The sequence below is a fragment of the Giraffa tippelskirchi genome, chromosome 3 (assembly GCF_054371585.1).
Source record: "Giraffa tippelskirchi isolate mGirTip1 chromosome 3, T2T-mGirTip1v1.2.pri, whole genome shotgun sequence".
NCBI classification, from domain to species: Eukaryota; Metazoa; Chordata; class Mammalia; order Artiodactyla; family Giraffidae; genus Giraffa; species Giraffa tippelskirchi.
Genome location: NC_137277.1, coordinates 70,283,783 through 70,302,060, shown reverse-complemented (window position 1 = coordinate 70,302,060; position 18,278 = coordinate 70,283,783). Strand labels below are relative to the sequence as shown.

The window sequence follows — 18,278 nt, the reverse complement described above, 5'->3', positions numbered from 1 at the left end:
CAGGGTAAAGCCTCTGAAAGTCTGTACAAAAAGCAGTTGAGGAGTTATGAACACTCCTTAATGACTTCAGGTCAAAAGGATTATACAAGACTGTGCAACTACTCTTGCTCAGGCTTCAGAGCACATCCTGCTCCTCTGGAAAAGCATGGCAACCCACTAACTCTGCATGTAAACTCTACATGTAACTCTGCATGTAAACAAATAAATAAATAAGACAGTGTTTCTGCTGCGTGGAATTAGGAAGAATTAGAAAACACATAAATCACTGTGGGTTGGAAAAAAAAAGATTTAAAAAAAATCAATTCAACAGGAGGCAAAGGATAGAGTCTAACTTATTCTTATCATACTAACAAACAGAATCCATTGCTAGGCCAACAATTAAAAGTAAAATAATCTCCAAAACAATCCAATAAAAATATAAACATTTCCATTATTCTTGGGCTTGTTTTCTATGGCGATGTCTATTTTTTGGTGAATCTGTTAGGCATTAACCAAAAACTGGAGATAAAAATTTTACTTGTATCATTAACTTTTGGACAAGTAATTTGATATCTTCATTTTTTTCTGTTCAAAATGAGAGTCAGGTTATTTGATCTCAAGGCTCTTTCAGCCTTAATCTATGATCCTATGTTTCCAAAGCTGTGGATATCACTTAGAAATGATATGCTTGGTAAAAGCATGTAAAAACAAATTATTTAGAAACAAATTGCTTACAGTTAGTTGAAAAAATTTTGCATTGCATAGGCAAGTATTTCTGTAGGACATCTAATATCTAAAGTTACAGAGAGAATTAGCAAGATAATTAAATCATACATACGCTCTCTGGCATGCAGAAAACTTTCTATCAATGAATAGATGTTGCATGCATTTCTATTAAATGCTTTTGAAAAGAACTATGATCTATATAGCAACATGATCTTATCTATCTTGTCTCTTTGCTACAGAACTATTCTCCCCAGTACGAGGCATATGATGTTAAGGCTGGAGTAGCAGGAGGAGGAATCGCAGGCTATCCTGGGCCAGCTGTATGTACAAGTGTTTGTCAGCATTTCTGAGAATTATTTAGCCTTTCATTCTGTTAAACCTTGAATGGTTGTTCTTGTAGTAACACGGTATTATAGCAGAATTGTACAAAATAGCTTACTTTTGTTAAGGCTGGGAAAGAAAATAGTAGGTTTACCATGATCCTTCTATCTGAATTCATTTTTTTCTTCACTGACTCATTTCACATCTGTTTTGCCACTCCTTCCTTCTTTACACAACCAGGGGGCACACCTGCCTTCATGCTTAGGTCTTACACTCTATTTCCCAATTTTAACCAAATTTTGCTATTTTTCGCTTCCACTTTTCTTCTTTTTTCCCTTGAGTTGTTCAGAATCTTCTTTTAATGTCTGTTCATTATTTAAATGCTGCTATCTAGATGACAATCCATAGGATAACAATCCATTATCACAATTCATCTCACCTCAAATCCTGAAATCAAATACAAATGTTTCCAGAATTTATGAAGTTTTTAAGTTCATCTACTGTAAGTGATAGCAATTCACGTTGTACCCAAAGGGTTTTCTTCAATGTAAATGACCTAGAGTTTTGATAGAAGAAAATAGCAAAAATGCATTGAAACCTGGGCATGCGTGCTTGATGCATGGTGTCCCATGTAAATGACCCTTTTTGAAGAACAGCTCTTAGAAGGAACAGTACCAGGGAAGGTAATCATTTTACTGCCAGAAACAGGTAAATGTTTCTGTGTAAATGAGACGTGGAGCTGGATTGCTAGGGATCATGGAGGATTGCTGCCCAGATCACTGGACCCCATATTTCTAAAACTTGTAAAACCAGAAAGTATAAAACTTCAGCTATTAGATCTAAATGATAAATTACATACAGATGCTTATTAGGTAAAAAGTAAAAAGAGAATTTTAAAGTTTTAGAGCCTCGGTTTTATTTTATTTTTATTTTTTGTATCTTTTAAAACCAGAATAATTGCATTAACTATGTAAATGTCAGTGTCTCATGTTTCTCTGCTGCATTCACATTATGAATCCTATTTTTCAGTCAGACATACTGTTTTTACTAAAAAACAAGCAAACAAAAAAAGCTAAAAAAATCCAATACTTATTTTTTTAATTACAAGATAAAATTTAAGAACTCATTTTCTAAATTTATTATCAGTATTTATAAATAGTATGCTACAAAACTGAAGATTTTTCATTTAATCTGTATTTCTGAACAATGACAAATCATTTATAATTATAATTTTATTGTTGCCCCAGGTACAGTGAGTCTTACATACACATCTAAATCTTCATATCAACATAATTCAATGATGTTGGGTTGATCTACATCATTATTTTTAGAAACTTGTGTTTATAGTATGCAGATTAATATTTTTCCACATTGAGTTGGGCTACCAGGCAAAAGTGTTCCTCTTCACCAGCTCTAGCATCATCTTAATGTTACCAAGATTTTCATAGCATTTTATGTGGATTTTTCCAGATTTGGAATGCCCATTTTGGAGAACTCAGGTCAACGTTTTATAACATTTGCCTATAATTTTTATTGACTCTGAGAGAATTTCATTTAAAGTGAAGTTTTTGTGATGAGATTTTCATTTAACATTAAAAAAATTAATTATATCTATGAATAGTTACTGCATAATGAGGTATGTTCTCATTTTTAAAGATGTCAGTATCATTCCAAACAGAGGCATCTCTGATGCCTGGATAAAGTGTATTTCAGAAGCATTTGTTTTGTATTTATCCTTCAAATTTGTGTTACAGGGTCCCCCTGGCCCACCTGGACCCCCTGGCACATCTGGTCATCCTGGTGCCCCTGTAAGTATAGCCATTAGTGGTGATTTCTTTTTAATGAATATTATATGAATCAAGTTAATACAGATCTTGCTGTAATTTTGCCATTCAGCAGATATAATCCCAGTTAAGTACAGAAGTAGCAACCAAGAAACTATCATTCCTTCAAAAATGGAATTTCATGCTTAGTTCCTTTCCACCAACAACTATTAGCACTTAAAACCTTGGTAAAATTAAATATTTTTAATTTGCATGTCATATGGCTTCAAGCCTGAAACAATGTAGTTTCAATAGGATTAAGTGTGTAAAATGGAATAAATGGACTATTCTGATCTGAAAAATTTTGGTTTCCATCTTTACAAACTGGAATAAAATTCACTGACTACATTCACAAATTCTGATTTCACACTATCTTCAAGATGTAAATGAATCATATGAAATTAAGTTAGTTTAAAAATATTTACATATCATTCTATCCACTAGGGTTCTCCAGGATACCAAGGTCCCCCCGGTGAACCTGGGCAAGCTGGTCCTGCAGTAAGTAACTTTTATATCTATAATTAATAAATTGACAGTTTTAGATAGAAACCACCTTTATATTCTAAAACATAACTTAGAACTCTACAAAATATTTATCAAATTTACTTAAAATAATAAACTGTACTTTTATGATTGTTGAACTGGTTCCAAAGATCTTTTGGACTCAGTCATTTCGATATCTTAGAGACACTATTTTAATCTAGGAATTTCTTGGCTAATTAGCCACCACAACAGTCCACTTCCTAGTACGAATACAAATCCTCTTTCTGTTAAACATAGATTAATTTTCCTATAGCAACTCAGTTCACCTGCATGTCTACTCTTTTGAAATATAATTTTTAAACTTAATTTTGTTGAAATAAGCATACCATAAAAGTCCACCAAGAAAACATGCTGTATAAATAAGATGAAGTTAATTTAAATTAATATTTCAAAATATCTATATATTTAAAAGTTCAATATCTCAAAATATGTAGAAGTGTATTTGGGTTATATATATACATATAATGTGTTTTATATATATATATATATATATAAAATACTGATACATGGTACTTTTAATTTTCATTAAAAATAAATTTAATAAACAGTAATAATTGGATTTAATATAGGTAACCTATTAACTCAAGGTGTCATTTTCATAGTGAGACACATTGAGAGTATTTTCTAAGAGGATTTTTTTTTCTAGGAATTCACCTAATTATAATAATAAATTGATTGTAACAGAAAAATCTACAGATATATTTGTTTTTTATTTCCTTTTTTCAGGGTCCTCCTGGACCTCCTGGTGCTATAGGTCCATCTGGCCCTGCTGGAAAAGATGTAAGTTTTTAAGAAACGCATGGGGATACAGTACAATTCAAGCTGGAATATTCTAAATAATGTATCCCATGTTCTAGAATCTCAAAGAAAAACCTTACTCCAAAATTTGTTGATATCTTAATAACATTTAAGCTCATGTTAATCTCTGAATATCTATGCTCTATTTGTATCGGTATATATATATATACCATTTTTAAAATTCAAAACTAACAAAACCCCTCATCCACTGAATACATCACTTAACTAGAAATGTTTCTTCTCTTTGTCTCTTGTAATAAAGAAATTGGTACCAGTGCTTTATGAACTCGAAAACTTAAAAAACACCATTAATATTATTCTATTCTCTTTTTCCGTTTAATTTCCAATGGCAAATTCTTCCCACTGGATTGAGAGTTGGTCATAATATTTGTTTGTAGTGATGCCTGAATTTTTAATAAGTTTATGTCAAGGTGGGAGAAACACTCCTCATTCCTTTTGCTGAGGAAGCTTTTCTCACAACCATATGTTTAGCCTGACCGTTTTCATGAATCCTCAGTGAGAGAAATACAAAGTAATCAGTTCACTAATTGGCTACAACGAGTTTTCTCTCACACAAGCTCCCATATATTCTGTTTTTCTCTGTCTAGGGGGAGTCAGGAAGACCCGGACGACCGGGAGAGCGAGGATTGCCTGGCCCTCCTGTAAGTCTTCAGAATATAATGAATTAGTCGGAGTAATCACAGTGATCTTAAGTTGAAATTGTATGATTAAATTATACTTTAAAATAGAAAGCATTTTACTACTGGATTGTGAGTCTATTTGAAAATTCATTAATATCTTTTTCATTTCTTTTTTTTAGGGTATGAAAGGCCCAGCTGGTATGCCTGGATTCCCTGGTATGAAAGGACATAGAGTAAGTACAGTTTCTAAATTAACTCTTAAGTTGTTCCATTTGGCTATGTTTATTTACCTAGCCAACTTTATTGGGCAATTGAGTGTGTGCTGAAAATGACTGATTCCAACTAGTTGTTTGGTTTTTTTTTTCATTTTCTAAATCTATCAACTTTGTTGACCAAATCAACTACTTATTTTACATAAAGCAATAAAGCTGAATTTAAGTACACGGAAAATATTTGTAAAAGAATAAGTTTCTCATCGTCACTGTCAGAAAAGATGAAAATAAATTATTGATACCTATTCTTGACTTAGTCAATATGATTTACAGATCAAATCAAATGACTTTATTCTATGCAAAACATTAGGTAGAGTCAAACAACTAGATGGAAAATCTATCAACCTCATAGAAATAAAAGTTATGACACAGATATTTGCTACTTTACAGTTAAGGCAACTTCCTAACTGGACTAAATTGTACTTTCTCATTAGATCACATTTTTTTTACTGTAAAATCAATGTCCCAGGTCTTCAGTGCACTTAACAGAGTTTTAAATCATTTATGTCAGTGTTGAAAAGAGTTCTATGTGCTAAAGCTAGCTATAAAAATTTAATGTAAAGTTTTTGACTATTCTGAATTGTTAACAGATCTTAATATTTTTACTACTTTTATATATCTCATAGGGCTTTGATGGACGAAATGGAGAAAAAGGCGAAACTGGTGCTCCTGGATTAAAGGTAAATCACAAAAAACTCACATTTTAATAAATAAATTTATTTAAATGTTATAGCTATATTTAAGGTTTATATTTTAGGGTTTGGATTTTTCTAAAACCTGAGTTTTGCATTTTAGGAGCTAAATAATAGTGAAATATAACTGAAATGTTCTATTAAAGCTTCCACGAAAGCTGATAACTTAAACTGTCTAGATTAGAAATGACTAAGTATCCCTAAGTAACACATTGACTTCTTCTGTTCAGTCTTCAAGTTTTTAAAATGCAAAAATTGAGATTTACAGTATATAAGATTGCTACAAAATTTGATATTGCTTAATGTAATCTTTTTCTTCGGTTCCATATGTTTTTTATAATATACTGTGTTGAAAAAATGATAATTTTTTTTCCTGTTATACAAAATGGTGACATATTTTACATGTTTCTAGGGGGAAAATGGCCTTCCAGGTGAAAATGGAGCTCCTGGACCCATGGTAATTAAGTTTCTTATCATACAATTTTCAACTTTACTATTAACTTCCATCTAATGCAGAACTTGCCTCACTGCTTCCCCAGCCGTTCTTACACATGTCTAAGATCACACTTCTAATTTTATTCTCTAGGGTCCAAGAGGGGCTCCTGGTGAGAGAGGACGGCCAGGACTTCCTGGAGCCGCAGTGAGTATTCCTACTAACATTACACAATTGCAATATGAGTCATGGATAAGCATCTCAGTCAGTTTTCAGGCTATGACAATCTGTAAAAAGTTTTTTATAAAGTTGCATTTAAAGTCACCTCGATAATTAGCAATAGTTATAAGCAAACAAATAAGCATTTTATAGTTATTATCTGTTGAGGATTTTTTAATGTGTTAACTTGGCATATTTATATATTAACTTGCATTCAGTTCTTAAAACACAGAATCCAATCTTTCTGCATCATATCATTGCAGTACATATCAGAATTTTTAACAATTTGCCTTTAAAATATACCATTAAGCAGATTTTAATACACTAGAGGAAAAGCCAACTCAGTTGCGTCAGACTTTTAGTTAAAATATCACTTCACTTATGAGCAGCCTTTCAGAAAGAGGAAGATGTTTGAGACCAAATTCTCTTTTTAGGGGGCTCGAGGTAATGATGGAGCTCGAGGAACTGATGGACAACCAGTGAGTAACTTTTTGTCGAACCCTGATGTGCTTAATGTAATGAAAAATTATGGGATTGTGGAATATTGGAATAATATGGGTTGTAAACCTAAAACTCAATATTGTTCATAAATATCTGATTCAAACTGACACTAATCCCATAAACAAAATCTAGAAACAATTAATCTGAAAACTCTAAGTCCATAAGCAAAATTCTGATACTCCTTATTATACTTGGCCAGTTGCTAACATCTGTATGGTGCTTAACAATGTTAGTTAAGGGCTAATATTGGATAAGGGACAATTAAAAGAGTCTTGCAAAGATAGATAATAATGCTATCTCTATTTCACAAATGATATTTCAAGGCTAAGCAACCTATACAAAGTCACAGAATTCATGGCATAAATGGTGGGGAATGGGGGATCCAAATTTTCATTTTATTCTGCCATATTGTTTCTCCACATAATGGTCATCTCTGATGATAATACTGTTTTTATCTGTACAGTTTTCCTCTGTATTGTGTATGTATCCACTCATTATTTACCAGTGGTATGAGTTTTCCTTTACTTAAGAGATCTTGAAATGTTTTTTTCATTTTTTTAGGGTCCCCCTGGTCCCCCTGGAACTGCAGGATTCCCTGGTTCCCCTGGTGCTAAGGTAAGCATATATTTCCATAGAAGAATGTAAAATATATCTTGAAGACTTCATAAAATCATTGGATTGCTTCTTGAAAATGATTTTTTAATAGTCAAGTGGATTTATTTGATTTATATGGATGTTTGAAGCCCTGCCCTTGACTCCAAAGGGGATGTTATCCCTGGCTTTCAGTATTCTGATCTCTTCCGATGTCTTTTCTTTTCTCCCAATCTCTTTCTGTGAACAGAGATAACACAATTACATACATAGTTATGAATTTTCTCTGCCTTTATGATTAATGACACTTCACATTAATTTTCATACTACTCCAGCCTTTGGGAGATGGATTTAAGCAGGACTGAATAATAAACTAGCTAAGAGATTAGAAGTGGAAAGGGAGACTGACTACTAAGGGTTTTATCTCTTAGGGTGAAGTTGGACCTGCAGGATCTCCTGGTTCAAGTGGCCCCCCAGGACAAAGAGGAGAACCTGGACCTCAGGGACATACTGGTGCTCCAGGTCTCCCTGTAAGTACCAAAAACTACTGAGAGGAAGCGTGTTGCTACACTTTATTTCATGAAAGCATATATTTAATGTTGCTATCAATTAAAGTTATTTTTTTTAAAAAAATGTTGGTTAGTGCTCTGCAATGCCTCTACTAAGATAAATATTGATTTGATTGTACTGAAATTAATTTTTGAGGTCTGTGCTTTTCTGGAATTTATGAATGTTATGGTTATATGATACCGAATGAAGTAGAGGATGAATAGCTTTCTGATACTTTGAAGACTATGCCCCAAACTAATCACCAATCAGAAAAATTCAGAGAAGAAAACAAGACCAAAATAAACTCTTCTCTTTATGTACTTATTTAATAATTTAGTCCAAGTGCATATTATCTTTAATTTATTCAGATAATGATCATTTTTTGCTACTTTTTATGTGTTGTCCTATTATTGGAGGAATCACCTAATCTCTATAAAGCACAACATGTGTGCATGCTACGTTGCTTCAGTCATGTCCAACTCTTTGTGACCCCATGGACTGTAGCCCACCAGGTGCCTGTGTCCATGGGATTCTCCCAACAAGAATACTGGAGTGGGTCTTCATTTCCTACAGCAATAAAGCACAACACCCATCAGTAAATTTATTTTACAGTTTATATAAGCAGCTTCAAATGTAGGGGCACTGTTGGCATTATTATGAATATGCTCTTTTCTCCCTCTAGGGGCCTCCTGGGAGTAGTGGTAGTCCTGGTGGCAAAGGTGAAATGGTAAGATGTCCCCACAACTCACCCTCATCTTAGTCACACACACATTATTGGCTTCCTTTGTATTTTGCATGATAATACATTTAAGTTGGTTATTTAGAAAAGAAAGTTCAAGTCTGGCTCATGTTAATGTCCTTGGATTGTTTCTAGGGTCCTGCTGGCATTCCTGGAGCTCCTGGGCTGTTAGGAGCCCGTGGTCCTCCAGGGCCACCTGGTACCAATGGCGCTCCTGGGCAACGAGGTGCTGCAGTAAGTCATTTGTTTGTTTTCCTTCATTGTCTGAAAGGTGTGGCTTATTTCTCACAATAAAAATAGCAGGCTCTTTGTTCTTGTTCCATTGAATTTATACTGATTTCATTGTTTCTGTAATTGAATCAGATGTGACTGGTGATGATTTTGTTAGTCTATTCTCCCTGTTTATTAAACCACAATTATGTTCCATTTAGGGTGAACCCGGTAAGAATGGAGCCAAAGGAGAGCCAGGACCACGTGGGGAACGCGTAAGTATTGCCTCAACAGATTCAGTTTTTTCTTAGAAATATGGAACATAGTTAAGAACTAAGCAGATAAAAAAAAAAAGTGCTTGAAGTTCAGTCATTATTTCTGTCATTTCACAGGGAGAAGCTGGTTCTCCAGGTATCCCAGGACCTAAGGGTGAAGATGGCAAAGATGGTTCTCCTGGAGAACCTGGTGCAAATGGACTTCCTGGAGCTGCAGGAGAAAGGGTATGTCTCCCATGGGCATGGAAAAGGAAAACAATCATAGAACTTCACCTTTAAGGTGAGGCAACTGTGTTTGTTCTTAACCTGAGTAGTACTCAATCCCAAAGATTATTTTGAAGCATCTCATACTATGAGAACTATGAAAAACTTTTCACGTTTTGTACTTAAATATTTGCCTTTCACTATTTCCAGGGTGTGCCTGGATTCCGAGGACCTGCTGGAGCAAATGGCCTTCCAGGAGAAAAGGTATAGAACATTAGTTTCAATTTTCAGAAATGCTTGTGCTGTATGTAGATATATTCTTCTAAACAGTTTCCCATTAATTAAAACCTAAATATCTGAAAGAAATATATTGGAATTAAAAATAATAATAATTCCCAATGTATAACAATGATTCCAGCTCCTGTTCAGCCATTCTCCTAGCTTTGTAACTAACATTACTCAACCTCTGTGAGAACTCTTTAACTTATCTTTCAACTAGGAATTATTTATCTCAATATCATTGCAAGAATAAAGTACCTAAAAGTTCTTTGAAAACTCTGAAGTGCAATATAAATTGGATTTCATAACATCAAAGATATTTGATTTTATATGCACCAAAATATATTGCTAAGCCCACTAAATATCAATTCCTTCAGCATGTGATGTTCATCAAAGTTACCTTATAATATTTCCAATATGACAACCCAAGCTAATAGATAATGTGCTTTACACTGAGCATGTCAGCAATGTCCCATCTCTCTTGAAGAGGCCAAAAGAAGTTCTCTAGCTACAACCCCAGTACTATCAATGTCTAGGTCAACGAAGGCTCTTTTACATACATGTTGGTTTATTTCACTACATAGGGTCCTCCTGGGGAGCGTGGTGGGCCAGGCCCCGCAGGGCCCAGAGGAGTTTCTGGAGAACCTGGCCGAGATGGCCTCCCTGGAGGTCCAGGATTGAGGGTAAAGAGAAATACTTGTTTGATCAACACTGTCATTTAGTAAGAGGAAAAGCAAGTGAAGAGCGTTCAAAAATAACTTAAGTCAGACACTATGTTTCCCAGGCTCAAATGAAACAAAAGTATTTTACGAAAATTTAAGCTGGTGTAGATTGAAGAACATAAAATAGAATGCTTCAGTAAGATATTTAAAGACAGGAAAATGTGTGTAAATATGAGGCTACGTATGTCAGCGGAAATCTCAAAATTTTATAGATAGATAGATTTTTTAGTTTTTTTTTAAATTATCATTTCTAAATCAGTTGACTGACTGACTTCTTCATTTTAGGGTATTCCTGGTAGCCCTGGAGGACCAGGCAGTGATGGGAAACCAGGGCCTCCTGTAAGTACATTTTCAACATCTCATTTTACAAGTCCAGAGAATGATTAAACGCACAATTTGGACTAGCCTTCATTATATTGTATAGCTTTAGTATGTACATTGCATATTTTATCAGATCTTTTGAAATTTCTATTAATATAATTTTTTCTTATTAGGGAAGCCAAGGAGAAACTGGTCGACCCGGTCCTCCAGGTTCGCCTGGCCCGCGAGGTCAGCCTGGCGTCATGGGCTTCCCTGGTCCTAAAGGAAATGATGTGAGTTCCTTCCTTCATTTCTTCAATAAATAGTTGATGGAAGTCCTTTTATTTTCCATATGGGGGTGCAGATGGCCCCAAACTGATTTCCACTTCAAAGCACAGAAGAGTCTATGAGAAAGAGGCTTCCCTCTACCGTATGAGAAGGGAGCTAAAGTATTTTTTGGAGTTCCAGGCAAAGAGCAGAACATTTATGGAAGCCTAGTCTAGAAAGGAGTTTTCAGTTGGGGATATATACATGTGTGAGTAAGGGGCAGATCAAAAACATGAGGGAACAGTATAAAGAATAATTTCCTTTTGAGATTTAGTAAATACTGGCTACTTCTTTAGGGTGCCCCTGGAAAAAATGGAGAACGAGGTGGCCCTGGAGGTCCTGGCCCTCAGGTATGTAGCTTTTATCCACTCATTTCCAGTCCTCTGACAGTGCTCCCCAACCTTTTTGGCCCCAGGGACCAGTTTCATGGAAGACAATTTTTTCCAAAGACCTAGGGAGAGGGGATGGTTTGGGGATAATTCAAATACATTGAATTTATTGTGCACTTCATTTCTATTATTATTACATAAGCTCCACTTGAGGTCATCAGGCATTAGATCCTGGAGGTTGAGGACACCTGTTGTATTAGAGGCATTTCTCTCCAACCCTACGACTTCTGTTTTCTTTATCTCTGCTTCTGTAACTGCTTTTTTTTAGGGTCCTGCTGGAAAGAATGGTGAGACTGGACCTCAGGGTCCTCCAGGACCTACCGTAAGTTTCCTCACATGAATTGGAAATGGAAGTGGATGGGAGTGGGCCTGAGGGAAGACTTTGGGAATTATACAGTCTCTAACACTGTATTGTTATAGTTCACCAAAGCAATTATGAAGATTGTTTATTTAATCAGCTAGCTAAATACTGACATTGAGTAAAGTTTGTGCTGTACATGTCTTCCTTACACCACTTCCACAAGCCAGACTCTGCCTTCCTTCATACTATTAATTTTTAAATTAAGCAATTGGCCTGATGAGATGAAAAATATGTAGACTAATATGAAAGGATATTCTATAGTGAAGCATCTCGTATTTTTTTACATAGGGGCCTTCTGGTGACAAAGGAGACACAGGACCCCCTGGTCCACAAGGATTACAAGTAAGAATTTGTTAATTAAATGTCATTGGGCCCCTATTTTTATCGGTAGTTTCCTTTGATAGCTATATTTGTTAAGTTAATCAACACTTCAATTTTTTTGGTGACACTGAAAGATAATTCACCTTAAGCTTAAAATGTGTGCATCTGACTTCTACTTTGAAGTTCACATAATTCAATATGCTTATATTTATTTTTATTGTAATTTAAATGTATATAGCTAAATTCATCTAATCATAATTCATTTTTATATATAACAACAGAAAGAATAGAGGGAGATGAACATAGGTTTCACCTCTCTGTCACAGGATTTTGAGGGCTTCAAATTTTCTACACCTAAAAAGACTGCTAGAACCATTTTTTGAATACTTTACAGAAACATACTTACTTAAGAGAAGCTTTCCTATAATCAACGTTTGAAGTGATTTACAATACAAATATGATTCTCTATAGGGCTTGCCTGGAACAAGTGGTCCCCCAGGAGAAAATGGAAAACCTGGTGAACCTGTAAGTTGCATGTCATGTTTTCAAAACTCAGAAGCCAAAAGGATAAACAATAATCATTTATAAATGATTAGCTTTCATATTTTCATGCCACGGTATATGAGTTTTAACATTAGTTTTGAAATAACAAATGTTATTTGTTAGTTCATTAACATAACAAAGAAAAATTATTCAATCATAACTATTCCATGAAAAGTTTGAATTTTATCATAAAAGGACCCAAAGGAAGAGAATATAGCTCATGACTGGATAAATTGAACAAGTCAAGTGTGTATTTTGCTTATTTATTTATATAACATACATTCTGATAGAAGCCTAATCATGCAATGTCCTCACTGTCCTAGGGTCCAAAGGGGGAGGCTGGTGCACCTGGAATTCCAGGAGGCAAGGTAAATATTTCAACTTACTTTCTTATTTCTTCAGCATTTTTAGATATCAAGCCAAAACATTTCTTTTTTAGAAGCACAATATTGAAAATGTTTGATGGATACATTTAGGGTAATCCAAGACATTTCCAATACATTAAATTTGCATCATCTGGAAAATTAAATTTTCTGACATGAATAAACAAAGTAGAGTCACCTATGGGCCTGAAATTTCAAAAGAAAACCTTCCTAGTGCATTGGTTCTCTACAGGAAAACTGTTTTGATAGAAAAACTTTGAAATTTTCCCCTCATGATAAAATAATAATAATAGTGTCAAAGCTAGCTCATCAGGCCAGGTATAAAAATTCCTTTGCTTAGATTAACTCATTTTAAGTTTCCACTTCTCACTCAACTGATCAAACGCAGTTTATAACTATTGAAATTTCCAGATTATTCAAAAGTTAAAAGCATTGTGGTCTGTATCAAAATAATACAATCTAGGGTGTTTTTGTTTGGTTTTAAGCCTGAGTTTCCTAACAGGGATTTTCTGTTTCCCCTACAGGGTGATTCTGGAGCTCCTGGGGAACGCGGACCTCCTGGAGCAGGAGGGCCCCCTGGACCTAGAGGTGGAGCTGGCCCCCCTGGTCCCGAAGGAGGAAAGGTAACTCCCCCACCCAGTTTTATTCACTGAGATTTGACAAAGTGCATTCCACTTCTTTCTTGGGAGTTACGATTTCTCCTTTAATTTCAGGGGGCCGCTGGCCCCCCTGGGCCACCTGGTTCTGCTGGTACACCTGGTCTGCAAGGAATGCCTGGAGAAAGAGGGGGTCCTGGAGGCCCTGGTTCAAAGGGTGACAAGGTACCAACCTATTTTCTGTTAATTACGTAATACGGCAGACTTTTTTGGTTAAAGGAAGGCAACATTACTGGAAAGTAATCCATTTCTAGAGAAACGTTTTAATCGGAACACCTACGATACATTGCAGTGAATCTTGAGGGCTGCTCCTCGTTTTGTCATGTTTTCATTGGAGATGCCTCTCATCTGTTGCTGTTGTTTTTTATTTGACAGGGTGATCCTGGCAGTTCAGGGGCTGATGGTGCTCCAGGGAAGGATGGTCCAAGGGTGAGTACTCAAATTGGGGAGAAGCAAAATTTATCTTTATGTAGTATGGAACAGCCCTTCACCTCAACTTATTTTTTCCAAAAACTCCTCATGATAAGTTAGATCATACTTTGCCACCTTCAGGGCATTAAAAAGAACTAAATAACATGATTGTTAAAATTCCTGATTTCTATCTCTAACAGTTCAGCAATGACCTGAGAATGGAAAAATCTCAAAAGTATGATAAATATTACAAGCTGAAGTCACAGTAATTCACTAAAATCCAAGATAATCAATACTGCTCATGAAGGAATTTTTCATTTAAAAAAAGCATTGAAATTCCATGGTATATACTACTTAGCAATAAAAAGGAATGAACCATTGATACATGCAACAACGTATACAGACACCAAGGACATCATGCTGAGTGATAAAAGTCAATCTCGAAAGGATCCATACTGCATGATTCCATTCATGAAACATTTGAGATATGGAACAGCTTTATGGTTGCCAGAAGTTAAGAATAGGGGAGAGGGAGATGGATATAACTATAAAGAGATGACATAAGGGGGTATTTATGGTAATTGGATATTTGAATATCTTGATTGTGATGGTCACACAAGGTTATACAAAATAAAATTGCATTAAAAATTACATACACATATACACACAAAAATAAGTGCATGTGTAACTGGTGCAATCTGAAAAACTCTATGGATTGTACAAATGTAAGTTTCTTGGTTTTGATACTATACCATAGTTGTGTAAGATGCAATCCTGAGAGAGGCTGGGAGAAAGACGCACATAATTCTCCTGTATATTTCTTTGCAACCTTCCATGAATCCATAATAAAAGTTAAAAAAACACATTACAATCAATTTTGTTCACATTAGAGAACACCTAGATATGACTGTAGCAAATAAACATGATAATTTAGCCATTAGATAGACATTATCTTTACTGAAGTTGCCTTAAACAAATTCATAAATACTTCACTTTTAACAGACTAGATGGGTAAGCCATCATTCAATGTTTTAAAATCTAATATTTTATTTATGTAATATAAGTAAACCTTAATATTTGAAAATTTTGGTGTGAAAACTTTGATATGTACAACACTTTGAGTGGTTAAATTAAATATTTTGAATTGTTACACAGTTAAATAAAGCAGTACACTTTAATTTTAAAAGATATGACTGTAAGATCTTACATCACGTCTTATTTATCTTCTGCAATAGAAAGAAAACTGTATCAATAAATTGCCACTGAATTATATAATCCATAGACTCTTATATTTAGTAAACTGTGTGGTATTTACACATTGAGTAAAGAGTATCTAATTCAAGCCATCAAGGAAACCACATTATCTAGTTTATTAGATGAACAATATATCCATATATATGCTTTCTGATTAATAAGGAAAATGATGCTGTTCATCTTTAATATTAAAGTGTATTTCTATTTCTTTAGGGTCCCACTGGTCCCATTGGTCCTCCTGGCCCAGCTGGTCAGCCTGGGGATAAGGTAACACTTAACACTGTTTAGAAACAGAAAATGTCTTTTGTTGTTGTTTGGATGAAGGACAATTTTTTTTTTCTTTTTAAAGGGTGAAAGTGGTGCTCCTGGACTTCCGGGTATAGCTGGTCCTCGTGGTGGCCCTGTAAGTGTTACAGACATTTTAACATCATTTTAGCCCCACACTGGCAGCAGCTACCTGTGCTTCCCTCTTAAGCAATTCTGTCCATGGCCCTAGTCTCAATGGTGGGATACTGCCTGTTAACATCATATGACCTGCAAGGCAAGGTCAAAGTTCTTAAAGCTAAGATTCACAAGAGACTATGAGACCATTTCAAATCTTGCAATCTTTCCTAAGTAATTCTGGGAAAAATATAAAAGTTGCATAAGTAATAATATGCATTTGTAAAAGAGTATTTCTTAAAGCCATAGAATCTTTGCCTGAGGCTACTTCTAGATCTAAAATTCTCTGCCTTCAGGGTTTGCAGACTCAGGAGAGATATTTAGTAAATGTTTTTAATAAACTAATTGAATAATTTCCCAACACTTTAAACTTATTTTTATTTTTAAAAATCCTTGCATTTCTAGAAGTTATACAATTAGGTTTTTTAAATACTTCAAAATTCTCAAATTATTTTTCTTACAAATAATATCGCAGTCATAGGCAGAGGAATCAGTGGTTCTGGTGCTACTTTGAATTTTATTGGAAAATGGAGAGGTCTTTAGAAGTTAAGCTCTGCTAGCTTTGCACTCTAACATTATCTTTCCTTAGCTTAAAGGAAAAGATAAGATGATGTAGAGGATGACAGGTGCTCCCAATAGGAAGATGTTTCACTGTGACTAATGAGGATATTTTTCACTTAAGGGTGAGCGAGGCGAACATGGGCCGCCAGGACCTGCTGGCTTCCCTGGTGCTCCTGTAAGTATGATCATTAAAACATGCATGTCACGTAGCCCAGAATCACTATCTCACTGAAAAACAGTAGGAGAATAAGTCAAGTCTGAATTCTAGTCTATCTCAGCCACTCATTCCCTATGAGGGTTCATTTATCCACCTCCTATTTTTTTTTAAACTTTATTCTTACTGTTTAAAAGATGGATACAAAAACACTTGGCCTGCCTTTACGCCAGATTAATGAGACTAACACGATCTCCTAGACTTAAAGCGCTCTGAAAGTTTTTATTGAAGTTCTTCCATTTTTAAATGGTACTAAATAACATTTCTTCTAAGCCCCATCTTTCTCAAACGCATTTATTGGTGCTTGCTTTGAAATGCACAATCCTTAGAGAGAGGTTCTTCCTTACGAAAAATAACGTAAATGGTACCACTTTCTTGACAATTTTCTTTTGTCATGGAAACTCTTTTTAGTTTCTGGTGGCTTCACATGGGGTGCGGGACCTTAGTTCCCCAACCAAGGATCAAACTCATGCCACCTGCAGTGGAAGCATGGAGTCTTAACCACAGGACCACCAGGGAAATCTTTATCATGGAAACATTTTCATTGACTTTGTTTCTTCCATGTCTTCAGAGACTGTTCCAATTTTATTTCAACATCTAAATATATCCACAACTATGTATAAAATAGATAACCAATAAGAATCTACTATATAGCACAGGGAAATCTACTCAATGTTCTTTGGTGACCTAAATGGGAAGAAAATCCAAACGAGAAGAGATCCATGTATACAGTGGCTGATTCACTTTGCTGTACAGCAGAAGCTAACATGACATTATAAAGCAACTATACTCCGCTAAAAATTAATTTAAAATTAAAAATAGATTAAAAATATCTCTCTGCATGAAGAATTCTGTTTTCTGAAGAAAAAAAATGAGGATAAGCCCAGTGCCTCGTGAAGGGGGTCAGCTCACAGGCTGCTTTTGGTTCTGAATGCAGGGGCAGAACGGTGAGCCTGGTGCTAAAGGAGAGAGAGGCGCTCCTGGTGAGAAAGGAGAAGGAGGCCCTCCTGGAGCCGCAGGACCCCCCGGAGGCTCCGGGCCTGCTGTGAGTACCTCTCCCTCTCTACGCCTTCTAAAAGAAAGCACTTAGGTTTGTCGATAATTTAATGTTTCACACCAAGAGAGCTAGCCATGGCATGGTGACGAGAATACAGTTTTCGTAGGAATACAGTTCTGAGTTTGAAACTTGGCTCCAACAATCTAGTTACCTCCATCAAGTTATTTTCATGTCCTCAGAGAGTTACTGCTTTTGTGTTTTGATGTAGGTTCTCATTGCTGTTGTAGTGTTTTCCCCCAGGTTTATTGAGATATAATTGACATATAACATTGCATTGTGTAAGTTTAAAATGTACAACACAATGATTGTATGTGTTGTGAGATGATTATCATGATAAGTAGAGTCACTGATTTTTTCAAAGGCTTAAAGCTAATCCCAAATTGTGATTTTGATGCTATTCCTATCAACCATTTCCATCTCCATTCCATACAGGGTCCCCCGGGCCCCCAAGGTGTCAAAGGTGAACGTGGCAGTCCTGGTGGTCCTGTAAGTAATGATCTTCTTAACTATTATTGAAAAGCATTAATTAATGTCAATCTGTAT

General features: G+C 35.3%; 1 protein-coding gene across 1 annotated transcript in view; it reads left to right on the top strand.

Moving 5' to 3' along the window:
- Positions 1 to 18,278, top strand: part of COL3A1 (collagen type III alpha 1 chain) — a 40,150-nt gene that overhangs the window by 12,163 nt on the left and 9,709 nt on the right. Inside the window, exons 5-37 of the mRNA XM_081581418.1 lie at positions 945 to 1,025; positions 2,781 to 2,834; positions 3,294 to 3,347; positions 4,119 to 4,172; positions 4,799 to 4,852; positions 5,011 to 5,064; positions 5,730 to 5,783; positions 6,208 to 6,252; positions 6,382 to 6,435; positions 6,882 to 6,926; positions 7,510 to 7,563; positions 7,971 to 8,069; positions 8,771 to 8,815; positions 8,963 to 9,061; positions 9,259 to 9,312; positions 9,430 to 9,537; positions 9,727 to 9,780; positions 10,380 to 10,478; positions 10,803 to 10,856; positions 11,012 to 11,110; positions 11,441 to 11,494; positions 11,802 to 11,855; positions 12,183 to 12,236; positions 12,687 to 12,740; positions 13,082 to 13,126; positions 13,666 to 13,764; positions 13,855 to 13,962; positions 14,173 to 14,226; positions 15,676 to 15,729; positions 15,812 to 15,865; positions 16,586 to 16,639; positions 17,616 to 17,723; positions 18,168 to 18,221. Of these exons, the coding sequence (XP_081437544.1) occupies positions 945 to 1,025; positions 2,781 to 2,834; positions 3,294 to 3,347; positions 4,119 to 4,172; positions 4,799 to 4,852; positions 5,011 to 5,064; positions 5,730 to 5,783; positions 6,208 to 6,252; positions 6,382 to 6,435; positions 6,882 to 6,926; positions 7,510 to 7,563; positions 7,971 to 8,069; positions 8,771 to 8,815; positions 8,963 to 9,061; positions 9,259 to 9,312; positions 9,430 to 9,537; positions 9,727 to 9,780; positions 10,380 to 10,478; positions 10,803 to 10,856; positions 11,012 to 11,110; positions 11,441 to 11,494; positions 11,802 to 11,855; positions 12,183 to 12,236; positions 12,687 to 12,740; positions 13,082 to 13,126; positions 13,666 to 13,764; positions 13,855 to 13,962; positions 14,173 to 14,226; positions 15,676 to 15,729; positions 15,812 to 15,865; positions 16,586 to 16,639; positions 17,616 to 17,723; positions 18,168 to 18,221 (2,160 nt within the window). The remainder of the gene's footprint in view (positions 1 to 944; positions 1,026 to 2,780; positions 2,835 to 3,293; positions 3,348 to 4,118; positions 4,173 to 4,798; positions 4,853 to 5,010; positions 5,065 to 5,729; positions 5,784 to 6,207; positions 6,253 to 6,381; positions 6,436 to 6,881; positions 6,927 to 7,509; positions 7,564 to 7,970; positions 8,070 to 8,770; positions 8,816 to 8,962; positions 9,062 to 9,258; positions 9,313 to 9,429; positions 9,538 to 9,726; positions 9,781 to 10,379; positions 10,479 to 10,802; positions 10,857 to 11,011; positions 11,111 to 11,440; positions 11,495 to 11,801; positions 11,856 to 12,182; positions 12,237 to 12,686; positions 12,741 to 13,081; positions 13,127 to 13,665; positions 13,765 to 13,854; positions 13,963 to 14,172; positions 14,227 to 15,675; positions 15,730 to 15,811; positions 15,866 to 16,585; positions 16,640 to 17,615; positions 17,724 to 18,167; positions 18,222 to 18,278) is intronic.